Genomic DNA, 12,705 nt, shown 5'->3' on the forward strand with positions numbered 1-12,705 from the left:
GAATGGATGACAGGCAGGAAAATCCCTCCCCCTCAATTTTCTTCCCATTCGCCAAAATACATCCCACGAGCCTCCCAATAAGAGGGGAAAAGCAAAGGGGCTGGCCGCGAAGGTGCCGGCTTCAGGGAAGCGGCCCAACAAGTAGAAGCACTGCACCCAGAAAGAGAAGGGCAAAAGTGGTATTTGCGCTGCCCCAAGGGGCCAGTGGGCTGCAGCTGCAGCCGGACAATCCCCCCCCACCCGCGCCGCCACTCCTGCTGGCCACGCCCATTCCCCCAGGCTTATTTTCAGGGTAAGGGTAATATTAGGCCCCTGCCCCAAAAAATAGGGTTGGGATTATTATTGGGGTGGTCGTGTTTTTGGAGGAACATGGTATCTTATGAGGAATTATGGTATAACTTTTCTTATCATTCAGTAAATGCAGAATTGTTTACATACGAATCACCACTGACCTCAATCTACTAATTTTTTGATATTTTTTGTCCAATTGTCTCTGCTCAGTAAATCTGAACTATATATTGTTAGACATTGATTTTATTGAAGGTAGGTATTAGATAAAGAAATTATAATGTCAGTTTGAAGAGTTTTGTTTTTTTTAAATTTGATTTATATGCTGCCTTTCTCCGGAGACTCAGGGCGGCTTACAATGCGCTAAGCAATAGCCTTCATACTTTTGTATATTTATACAAAGTCATCTTATTGCCCCCACAAACTGGGTCCTCAATTTACCTACCTTAGAAAGGATGGAAGGCTGAGTCAACCTTGAGCCTGGTGAGATTCAAACTTGCAGTAATTGCAGGCAGCTGGTGTTAATAACAGGGTGCTTTACTACCACTGTACTACCAAGCCTCTTTGGTTTGAAAGTTTGAAAGACTAGCTGTGAATATGAACAAACACAAGTAGGAGTCCCTGTTCAAATTACATCTTGGGGGTAAAGGACGCAGTGTCAATATCCCTCCATCCTTACTGTGTTTGTAGACTGCCATTCTTACCTCCTGCTGCTGCTGCTGTGCTCGCTCTCCTTGGCCAGGTTGCTCATGGTGGGTGTGGGAGGGCAAAATGTGGATCAGAAGGAGGCCCATTCCCTCTCCCTGAGAGGAGACCCAGCTTTGTAACCTAGGCATCCTCAGCGAGAGGATGGGAGACCATCAGAAGGCCACGGGGAGGGGATGGCGAAAAGGCAGCAAGTGCTGGTGCCCAAGTTCTAACACAGGACTTCCTTCAGACCCTCCTTCCCTCTCCTTCCCCTCTCCTTCCTTCCTACTTTCCTTCCTTCCCTGCTTCTCGTTCCTATCCCCTTCCTTCCTTGCTTCCTTCATGCTCAGGGAGGGACAAGGGGAGGGGGAGAAAACGGCAGCACTGCTGGTGACTCTGCCACCAGTGGCCGTGGCTTTTCCATTTCTGGTTGGTCCTGGTAAAAGGTAAGCACTTGCATGCTGCAAGGCTGGGACAGTACTGATCTACAACTTGGTGGTGGCCATCTGGGCTGGAATGGGTCAGCCTTAGATCCGTGGGGTTGCCCTGGAGCCAGTGAGGCGCTGCCCCTGCCACTTCAGGCCTATCCCCTGGGTGTGCGTGCAGGAAGTGATGAACGCACAGGAGCTGGAGTCCTGGGTGAAAGGGAAGCGCTCAGAACACAATCAGCCTGAGGGGCAAGACAGTCACCAGGCACACCCAGAGGGCGGGGCAGCAAATGCCCCCTCACTGGCTCCAGGGCAGCCCCACGGATCTAAGGCTGACCGTGTCCCAGCCCGGATGGCTGCCACCAAGTTGTGATATTTCAGTTTTTCCGCCTGATAAATTTACAGACATTTCTAAAATGCTCTTTGCGCTTTGTCATTACAGGGTACTGAATGTAGATTAATGAGGAGAAAATGAATCTAGAATCAGGCTGAAGCGTAACAAAAGTGAAGGGGCTCTGAATATGTTCTGACAGCACTGTAGATAATACTTATAATTGTAGTGAACATACACCCTTTGTTATAAAGGATAGCAATCCTTTAGATTTAATTATTTAATTATTTTGTTCTTGAATTTTCCTCTGTAAAACAAAGATATAAAAAAATATTGCTATTTTTAATCAGTGGTGAAATCTAATATTTGTTACTACCGGTTCTGTGGGCGTGGCTTGGGGGGGTAATGTGATGGTGGGCGTGGCCAATTTTTTTTTTTTTACTTTTAAAACCATTTTTTCTACAACCTCTTTGGCAAAGAGTTGTAAAAAATGCTTTCAAAAGGCTCTGACGATCCCAGCTGAGTTGCCTGAACAGCAGAGGCTTTTTTTTTTTACTTTTAAAAGCATTTTTTGGCCAAAGAGCTTGTCGAAAAAATGCTTTTAAAACTAAAAAAAAAAAACCTCTGATGATTGTGCGGCTCAGCTGGGCATGTGGGGGGGCAGGGATTTTTGGTACTGGTTCTTCGAATCACCCGCCTCCATCGCTACCGGATCGGCCAATCCGGTCCGAACTAGGAGCATTTCACACCCGTTTTTAATCCTTGTGAACTTCCTTCAGATTTGCCCCTTTTTTCTGTTTGCCCTTTTATTTTTTCCAATAAATAAAGTGATTACTGTATTTACATTCCATTTCTCTGGCAGGTGGTTGAGAAGCAACCCAAATTTTCTGAAAATATACTGGGGGTGGGGTATGTTTTCCCTAACAACAAGAGAATAACAGAATTGGAAGGGACCTAGTAGGTCATCTAGTCCAACCCCCCACCCAAGCTGGAGACCCTACACCATTTCTGGCAGATGGTAGTCCAGCCGCTCGCGCTTCAGCGCTTTGACTCCCAGTCAGTATGGAGTCCTTCAGTCAGTTAGCTTGGCCGCCTGTTAGCACAGAGAAGCACCTGGGGTCAACCCTAGCTTTCCTGTCCATTGGAGCTAGAAGTCTCAAATGTGGCCGAGTGAACGTTTCTCTTGTAGCCAGCCCAGGTGCTAGATCGGCCCTCTGCAAACTCTCGTCTCTCGAGGAGCGCTCCCTGAAGCAGCAGAAGAAATTTTGGCCAGGCTGTTCGAGAGACGAGAGTTTGCAGAGGGCCGATCTAGTGTCTGCAATGGCCAGCAAAGCTAAGGTTGACTCTGGCTGCCTCTCTCTGCTTAGTACTTCCCAGACGCGGTTTATCACTCCAAGCCCCAAGCAGGAGGAGACAAGGGCTGCCTTGGCACCACCAGCTGGCGCAAATATACCACGGTGAAGGTGGAATCTGATGCCGCACAAATGCAAGTAGCGCTTCACTCCCATACCTTCCAGCCATCGCTACTGCCGCTTCGGCCCACTTGGGCCACCACCACCCCCTGCCGCAACAGCACCATTACCTCGTTCCATTGCGCCACCTGCAAAGTTGCACATTGCACATGCCACCGCCTATGGCGGAGATTTCCAGCCCGACCATGGGGAGCAGGGAGCTCCCCTGAAGGCCGGTGCATCCGGATGGAGGAGCTGCTTCAGGATGACCAAAGCGCCAGTCCTGTCACGACTACAGCTCTAGAATATGGGACCGACTTTCCCACCAACGTCAGCAAGCCACCGTCTGCCTGTCTTCATTTTCCTTCACTCAGATTGACTAAGCTTCTGGAGAGGAAGAAGTTTCCAGGCTGTGTGCCAGGACCAGGCACTTTCTCTTGGGCCTCCCACCCAGAGGCCTCGCAGAAGCAGACTGGCCCGAAAGGCAGCTGAGCCTTCCCCCCCACCCCCCACCCCCCGTGGTCTGCGGGATTTAAAATTATCAATTTGGTGGTCCCTGAGGTCCAAAAGGTAGGAGTCCCCTGATCTAGGATCTTGGCTATTCCTGCCAACTTAGTATCATCTGCAATTTTGATAAGTTCCCCTTCTATTCCCTCATCTAAATTATTTATGAAGATATTGAAGAGTATTGGGCCTAAGACAGAACCTTGTTGTACCCCACTGCTTACTTCCCTCCATGTAGATGTAGTACCATTAAGGACTATGCATTGAGGACGGTTTGTCATCCAGTTACAAATCCATCTAATGGTCATGCTATCTATCTCACTTTTTTCTAGCTTAAGAAGAAGTCGGTTGTGGTCTACCTTGTTGAATGCCTTGCTGAAGTCTTAAGTATACTATGTCCACAACATTTCTCTGGTCTACTAATTTAGTCACTTTGTCAAAGAATGAAATAAGATTGGTTTGGTGTGATCTGTTTTTAACAAACTGTGCTGACTTCTACTTATTACTTTACTCATTTCTAGATGTTCGCAGATGTTTTTTGATTATTTTTTTCCAGTGTCTTCCTGTTTATTGATGTTAGGGGGATTGGTCTGTAGTTTCCTTGGTCTCTTTTTTCCCCTTGTTTGAAGATGGGAACCACATCGGCTCTTTTCCAGTACTCTGATAGCTCCCCAATGATCCAGGATTTCTGAAAGATATGGTACAGTGGTTCTGATATGACATCTGCCAGCTCCTTTAGAACTCCAGGATGTAATCTGTCAGGTCCCGGTGATTTATATTCAACATCAGACAGGTGTTCTCTAACCATTTTTTAAAAATTTCTTTTCACTTTTATTTCTAGTCTATCTTTTGCAGCTATGTTTTTGGTAGGTGGGGCCAAACTTTCTTTTTGCATGAAGACGGATGCAAAGACTGAGTTAAGCAGCTCTGCTTTCTCTCTGCTGCCTGTTACTTCCTTTGCTGTTTCCTTGATTTTTTTTCTTGTTATTTATAGGTTGAAAGAAAGGTTAACAATTCTCTTTGACTTTTGTTTCAAAACGTTGTTCATTCTGAGCCTTTGATTTCCTGGCTTCCTGACAAGACCACATATATTGGAGCCTTTAAGAGCAAGTTCTCTTCTGTAGGTTTCTCAACCCCGTCTGGCTTCTGCTGCTACTTTCGGTTTTCCTTCCCTCTCCTCCCACCCCCACCCCCGCTTTCCCCCCTTTCCCCCCTCCTCCTCGCCTCTCCTCTCCCTCCCTTTCCGTTCAGCGAGCTTGTGCAGCTGTGGCGGGTGGGCTAAGTGGGTATATTGGAGGCATTATGCGGCTGTGAACAGATAGATAGCAACCCCACCCTTCCTCCTCCTCTCGCCCCTCGGAAGCCTTCCAACTCTCGAAGCCTGCCTGGTTCGGGGAAGGTCGGAGTCCCAGGGCGCTCCCGCCTCGCCAGTTCCAGAGCCCCCCCAGCGCTCCCTTCCTCGCACCCCCAAGACCCGGGATCTGCGCGGCTGTGGCTCTCTGCGCATCCACCAGCATCGGCGCTGGTCTTCTCCCGGCAGGTAAGGGCGGGTCGCCGGTTGCCGTCTAAAGCTTGCGCTTGCTCTCCGGTGTCCGTTGCTCGGGATTGGCGCTATGATTTTAAAGCTGCGTCAGATGTAATTTTCTTTCTTTCGTTTTGCTTGTTTTCAAGCTTTCCCTTCGTCGCTATGGATAAACTGGCTAATGCAAACTCGCAGTTTGCTCTGGATCTTTTCCAAAAGTTGACGGAAGCCCACCCAACCGGCAACGTTTTCTTTTCTCCGCTCAGTGTATCGTCCGCCCTGGCCATGGTCGCCTTAGGGGCCCGCGGTAACACAGCCTCGGAACTCTTGAAGGTCAGCAGGTGTTTTTCTGACTCGTTAGTATGGCTGCTAATACGAGGAAATGCGGCTCTTTTGTAAGGAGAGTGGAATTTTAAGTGCTGCGTATTGGAAAAACCGCCTCTAGTTTAGGGATGAATCATTGTCTTAAAATGTATTAAGTGAATCGCCAGCTTTAGTTAGGACTTCCAAAAAGTTAGTAAGAGACAGGATCAGTAATGTTGCTTCTTTCGTGTTTTACTCCCGGGTTTTACTAGTGATCTGCTGAGCAAACAATTTTCAAGAGAATAAGGGTGATAGATAGATGATAAAGATAGATAGATAAGTGACAGAGATAGTTAGGTAGCTACTATCATCAGCTAGCCAGATGATGGATGGAGGGAGGGAGGGAGAGACGGAGAAATGATGGAGATGATGGAGAGAGAAGGTAGGTAGGTAGGTAGCCAATTTTCTATCAATGTTGGCCTATTGATCAGAGGTCCTTGGAATTGTATTTTTTTACTGACAGGTTAGAGCAGGGATCCCCAAACTTGGCAGCTTTAAGACTTGTGGACTTTAACTCCCAGAATTCTCCAGCCAGCTATGAATTTTGGGAGTTGAAGTCCACAAGTCTTAAAGCTGCCAAGTTTGAAGACCTCTGGGTTAGACTCTGAGAAAGTTTGAAAACCCTTGGTTTAGATTCTCCACACTTAATCCAACCTGTATGGAATAAGGATGTAAGAACAAAATTGATATACAAAAACATACAAAGAGGCAATGCTCTCTTTTTTTCGCTATGCCTCAAGCAAACTCAGCATATAGACTCAAGTCATTGTCGGCTACGCTGAAATTTTCAAGCACCCAATTACAGTAGTAGGTTGTGATAAATGAAAGCAAAAGCTCCTTCCCCAAAAACGTTTAGCCTCTATGGGGAATTAATATTTTGGTCTCCAAATGACAGAGTGTCAGCCCCTCATACTAAATGTGCAAATGGGAAAGAAATAAACATTTTGATGCTCTCCATTGCATTCAAAGGAAACGTTGTCTACCCTCTTGCTATATTTTATCAAAAAATTTGTTACGAAAATCAGACTAATATTCAACTTTTTCCTTGTCTGTATCAGTTTCTTTTGTGCTGTAGTCTACATGGATTCTGTAGTTGATAACCGTAACTAATTTTGAATAAAGTCACCTGTTTAGTCACTTTCCAAAGGCAGAATATATGGTAAACACATTCAGGCTTTGGTAAATCCCTAATTTTTCCTCTTATATGTATAACCCATCCTACTAATCTTAGATACTGTATGAGCCTCTTTTAAAATGAAAGCTAAGTTTGCAGAGAACGGTCCATTGTACTATTTGTTTATGTATGCTTTCTACCTGCAAATCTGTAGATTTCTGAAATGTCTCCATTGTTCTTAGACAAAATTATTTTTGAACTAACCAGTTCTTATTGGTACTAAGTTAGGACTTATCTTTTCCATACAGACACTTCATTTTGATGGAGTTGAAGATCTTCATTCAGTATTTCACACTCTCAATGCTAAAATTAACCGGAGCAATGCACCCTATATTCTGAAACTTGCTAATAGATTGTATGGAGAAAAAACTTTCAACTTTTTGTCTGTAAGTAGATTGCTAAATAAATAAACATCAATAATTAATGGACCATCAGAATGGCTTTATAGATCAATTTCAAATTTTATTAGCTTATGGCCATGATGGCGAACCTATGGCACCGTGCCACAGGTGGCACGCAGTGCCCTTTCTGTGGGCACACGAGCTGTCGCCCCAGTTCAGCTCCACTGTGCTTGTGCACGCGCCTCCCACTGGCCAGTTAGTCATTGGGTCTCTCCCATGCATGCGTGAGGGGTAGGGCATGAGCAGGGGACCAGGCGTGCATGTGGAGGGGGGGCATGTACGCATTGCATTTTGTGGGTCCAGCTGCACTTTGGGCACTCAGTCCGGAAAAGGTTAGCCACCACTGGCTTATGATACTCATCAATACAGTTATCCTTTGTTTTAAGTGAATCCTTAATTTCTCTTAATTAGGTCTGCTATGGTCCGCCCAGCCCAAAGACAATACAGTGAGATCCACTCATATCCAGTCATTCATTTTCTTACACCTAATGGACAGAATCTAGCCAAATGAAGGTTATAACCATCTAACCTATTCGATCCTGAGAGATTCCAGGGTGTGGCTTCCCTGAACCTCTTCCCCCACCCCCACCTCCATTTTGGGACTGCACAACCTCTTAATCTGGGTGTCTCTCTCTCTGGGAAAATTTCAGTGGTGAAATCCAAATTTTTTTACTACCAGTTCTGTGGCCATGGTGGGTATGACTTGGCGGGCATGGCAGGGGAAGGATACTGCAAAATCTCCATTCCCACCCCACTTTAGGGGAAGGATACTGCAAAATCCGCATTCCCTCGCCACTCCTGGGGGAAGGATATTGCAAAATCTCCATTTCCACCCCACTCTGGGGCCAGCAAGAGGTGGTATTTGCCGGTTTTCCGAACTGCTCAAAATTTCCACTACCGGTTCTCCAGAATCTGTCAGAACCTGCTGGATTTCACCCCTGAAAAATTAGGTATTTTGTTAAAATTTCCCCACCTCACCTCTCACTGCTTCTCCAGGTACACATTCCATCACAGCTTTGAAATATGCAGTTTTATAGGTTCATTGAATCTCTAATTGATTGTGGATGATTTTATTCATTCATTCATTCATTCATTTGTTAAATGAAAATGCTTCTCTTGTTGCTATCCATAATAATTCTATTTATTTTATAATGTTATAATTTATTTTAGCATTTATAAATATTATATGTCCCATTTTACTAGGATTTCTTGACTAGCACCCAGAATTTGTATGGAGCTGAATTATCCACAGTGGATTTCTCAAATGCTCCAGACAAGGCAAAAAAGGAAATTAACCAATGGGTTGAACAGCAAACTGAAGGTGGGATTTTTTTTTTTTAAATAACAACTATAGTTTTATCTTTTCTTGGGTCTACATGATAATCAAACCCTTACTTTTATTTGCCATAACGCTGCCATAAAAGAATTGATAAAAGAGAAAGAAAATAATAGTTTGGAACACTTAATCTTACAGAATGGGTTCTTTTTGTATACTGTTTAATAAGAGATCCAGTTAGCAAATTGAGAATAATTGCAGAGCAGAAATGTACATTTAACAAAATAAGAATAGAAAAGTGCATTTTCTATTAGTCTCGTTGATCTGGTAATATTATTTGGGCCTCAATTCCTGGCACAGCTAATTAACAGTGAAATTTCTCCATCAAGGTAAAATCCCAGAGTTGTTATCTGAAGGATCAATCAATCTAATGACTAAATTGATTTTGGTGAATGCTGTCTACTTTAAAGGCAATTGGGCAAAGGCATTTAAAGAAAAAAATACTGAAGACAAGCCTTTTAGATTAAATAAGGTAAAGGATTATTATTTTTGTCTATCTTCTGTAACAACAGCTTGTTGTTTAGGCACGTGTAGCAATAAGCAATCGCATGAAGCATCATCAAGCTCTTATGATAGCGCTGAAAACATAATTCTAATTTATCTGTAGTCATGTTTTTGAAGCCTTATGTCAGTTCCTTTGAGCCTAATCTCTAGTTACAAATCTCAGCTTTCCCATAAATTAAACCTAGTTCCATTCTGAAATACTTTACTGAAATTAGTGGGTCATCTGTCTATTTGCTCTAATACACAAAGGAAAGCAATAAAGCAGTTTTTATTTATTTTAATACTATAGGAAGGTTTTTCCCTTGATTTATTTTATAAGTTGGTTAGATGTTCTGTTTATCCTTACCTGGAAATGAATTTCATTTAGTTTAAAAGAGTTGTATGATTCCAAAGAACAGCTATATATTAATACAGTTTTGCAAACATCCACTTCCCAGAACTAGTTCTATCAACTTCAGCATATACATACAGAATCTTTATTTCTTTGTTGTTTGATAGACTCCTCACTGTAATATTCTTAATATAATGCAGAGAGAAAAGAAGAATGTGAAGATGATGTTTATGAAAGAGAAGCTTCCCATTGGTTATATCCCTGAATGCAAGTGTCATGTGCTGGAACTCCCATACAAAGGAGAGGATCTTAGCATGATCATCCTTTTGCCTGACAGCATTGAGGATAATTCCACAGGCCTGGAACAGGTGATTCTATTGTTTCTTGCTACTGCTGTAAAATTATTGTCCTAAACAAAATTATTCTAAGTACGACATGAACACTTGGTAGGATCACCCATGCGCGTAGACAAAGTTGTGGTTTATGTGATGCATTGAGTAGCTCCACAGTGGGGTTCTGAAGACAGCCTGCCTTATTCTGGGGGCCTCCAGAAAATCTTCAAGAGTTCTCTCTCAGGCACTATTAATCCCTAATCATCTTGGGTGAAAGAATTGAAAACAGATTAGATTTGGATTAGATTTAAATAGTATTTTAAATAGTAAACGCTAAGGTATCTATAAAACAAATGCTTTTTATATTACGTTTGGATAGGACAACCATGGTTTTGCCTGAAACTACTTTTAAAAAAATCTATGTTTATTTCTAATAATGTTTATGCTATACACTCTGCATTATTTTTTTTTCCATCTGAACATCTGTTAAAGCTGTAAATAGTTTAGCATGAGAAATGTGCTCTCTGGCCCTGCAGATTAATTCATACTGAAGTCAGTGATATCCTGTTTTTCAGCAACATATTTCTCTGTGCTGAAACGGAAATATTGTGGCACAGTAATGCAAATAATTACTTGTCTTTCTTTGCCACTTTAGCTGGAGCAGCAGCTTACCTTGGAAAAACTACAAGAATGGAACCAGCCCAAAAATATGAACTCCAGCGTGGACGTCAATGTACATCTACCTAAATTTCAGCTGGAAGAAAACTATGACCTTAAATCTTACTTTGCAGCATTGGGGCTAGTAGATGTGTTTGACGGTGGCAAGGCTGATTTGTCTGGAATGTCAAGAGCTCAGGATCTCCATGTGTCTAAAATTGTTCACAAGTCCTTTCTAGAAGTAAATGAAGTGGGCACTGAAGCAGCAGCAGCTACGGCTTGTACAGTTGTGGCTTATTGTCGGCCCATGGAGAAGAATTTTAAGGCTGACCATCCTTTCCTATTTTTTATCCGTCATAATCCAACAAACACTATACTTTTCCTTGGTAGATTTGCTTCTCCATAAAGAGTTTATTAGGAGAAATGAGAGCAAATGCAAAATTCTGAATGATAAGAAAAAAAAATGCACCGTCAAGAAGATAACAGATATGTGAATCACTGTTTCTTTTTAGGTAGAGTTGTTTATATTGACATAAATGTGTTTTGTATATATATGGTGTATTATTTTGTTTTTATATGTTTAATAAAGTTTGTTTTTTAAAATTAACAAAAAAAGAGTATCGTAAGTCATAAAACCAACTTCCAGCGTCCTAGCAAATACTTGTTTCTCTGCCTGCTTGGGGGAATTGAACAAGTTAGGTTCCTCCAAATATTTTCCATCTTTGATTTTCTTGAATTCCTGAGTCTGTTAACAGGTTTTATGTGACACTTTCTTCAAAAGAGTAGCCATCTCTAATCTAGGACATTCAAGGTGTGTTTGACTAGAGTTCCTTTAATTTCCAACTAGCTAGGAATTCTGGGAATTGTAGTTTGAGCTGTTTGGAAGCCACCAGGCAAAGGGAAGCTACTGTGCATTGTATTTGTTAAACGAATAACACATGAATTACTGGAATAAAATTGGCTTTCATTCAACGTAAGTAAGTGTCTTTGGTCCAGACTACTTTGTCCTTGAAAATCATTGATAATATAGAATCCAGAAAGTATCTTCTTTTTTGTTCTTAAAAATACAAAACAATTTGGCACTTGTCTTAGTAAGTATCTTATGAGGAATTCTGGTACAACTCTTCTTATCATTCAGTAAATGCAGAAATGCTCACATATGAATCATTAGTAACCTCATTCTACATTTTTTTGATATTTTTTGTCCACATTCTTTCTCCTCAGTAAACCCAAACTATATATTGTTGTCCATCTTTCAGGCATTCATTCTATTGAAGGCAAGTGTGAAATAAAGAAATTCTAATGACATTCTAATGAAGGGGTTGTTACTTCTACAATTCAATTTAATTCATGTTACCTGGATGATTTAGAGCAGGGGTGTCAAACTCTATTTCATTGAGGGCCGCATCAGGATTGTGTTTGACCTTGGGGGAGGGGGGCAATGTCAGGGTAGGTGTGGCCAGCTTGACATCACTCGTGTCAGGGTGCCTGTGGTAGCCTGAATGCTCTGCCAGTGAAAATGGGCCCCTGAGCTCTCTTTTATGCTGTGACGGTTTCCTGCAACCGTCAGCCAGCAAAAACAGAGCTTGCAGCCCTCCTGAGCTCCGTTTTCTGTGGACTGGTCCTTCGCTGTTTCCAGGGCTATCTACAGATGGAGCTCTGGGCCAACGAAAGGAAATCTCAGGAACACAGTATAAGACTGCACAGCAAACAACAGAGTACTTACAATATTATAACAAGTCTTTTAGCAAAATGGAGACAGTGATGGATTTTAAATTAACTTTATTTTCAGTTGCAAAATTTCTCAAGTTACAGTTCAACTCTAAGGATTTTTTTTCCCGCTTTAAGGTGCAAATGCAGTATTTCTTTACAGACTGGAATAAATCAAGCTCTAATCAAGGACACAAGTCAAAATTAGGCCTTTCTAAATTCTATGGATTATATTAAATATATCCTTGCATCAGTCCCATTGAAAAAGCCTGATATTAGCTTAGCTGGGCAATTCTTATTTTTTATATTTTTAAAATAATGCCCTATTTATATCCTTGATAAATCAAGTGATTTTAGTTGTTCTTTACCTATATAATATGTATTTTATCCAAGGTTATCAAACAATTCTTACATTTTGCATAAAGCATGCAATAAAATATTCTTTGTAGTATAAAATGGTTTAGGAATGTGCAGCTATTTGGACGTCAAAGTGGAAAAGGAGCAGTTCCTTAAATAGAACACATATTTTCATCTGACTACACAAGTAGTGTAGAAAAGGTGTAGTTTCTTAAAGGAATCTCTGACAACATTAATGTGTATGTCTATATCTGTGCTGAGCAGCTTTTTGCTCAAATTGGAACAGTAGAATATCCACAAAATCGTTTCATTTACACCAAAGATGATTG

General features: G+C 42.0%; 1 protein-coding gene across 1 annotated transcript; it reads left to right on the forward strand.

Moving 5' to 3' along the window:
• The first annotated feature begins 4,931 nt into the window (after positions 1-4,931).
• Positions 4,932-11,286, forward strand: LOC117657996 (leukocyte elastase inhibitor-like). Its single transcript, XM_060682127.2, has 7 exons — positions 4,932-5,229; positions 5,361-5,544; positions 6,997-7,134; positions 8,353-8,470; positions 8,815-8,957; positions 9,521-9,688; positions 10,308-11,286. The coding sequence occupies exons 2-7, from the start codon at positions 5,377-5,379 to the stop codon at positions 10,713-10,715; spliced, it is 1,143 nt and encodes a 380-aa protein (XP_060538110.2). The 5' UTR covers positions 4,932-5,229; positions 5,361-5,376; the 3' UTR covers positions 10,716-11,286.
• The last annotated feature ends 1,419 nt before the right edge of the window (positions 11,287-12,705 follow it).

Source organism: Pantherophis guttatus, chromosome 3 (genome assembly GCF_059756535.1).
Source record: "Pantherophis guttatus breed Tessera chromosome 3, ASM5975653v1, whole genome shotgun sequence".
Taxonomy (NCBI): domain Eukaryota; kingdom Metazoa; phylum Chordata; class Lepidosauria; order Squamata; family Colubridae; genus Pantherophis; species Pantherophis guttatus.

Bases quoted from the DNA above. Each gene is read 5' to 3' on its own strand.
- LOC117657996 (XM_060682127.2), top strand. From the start codon at position 5,377: ATGGATAAACTGGCTAATGCAAACTCGCAGTTTGCTCTGGATCTTTTC. The intron at 5,545-6,996 runs GTCAGCAGGTGT...TTTTCCATACAG, and splicing joins CAGCCTCGGAACTCTTGAAG to ACACTTCATTTTGATGGAGT. The intron at 9,689-10,307 runs GTGATTCTATTG...TTGCCACTTTAG, and splicing joins ATTCCACAGGCCTGGAACAG to CTGGAGCAGCAGCTTACCTT.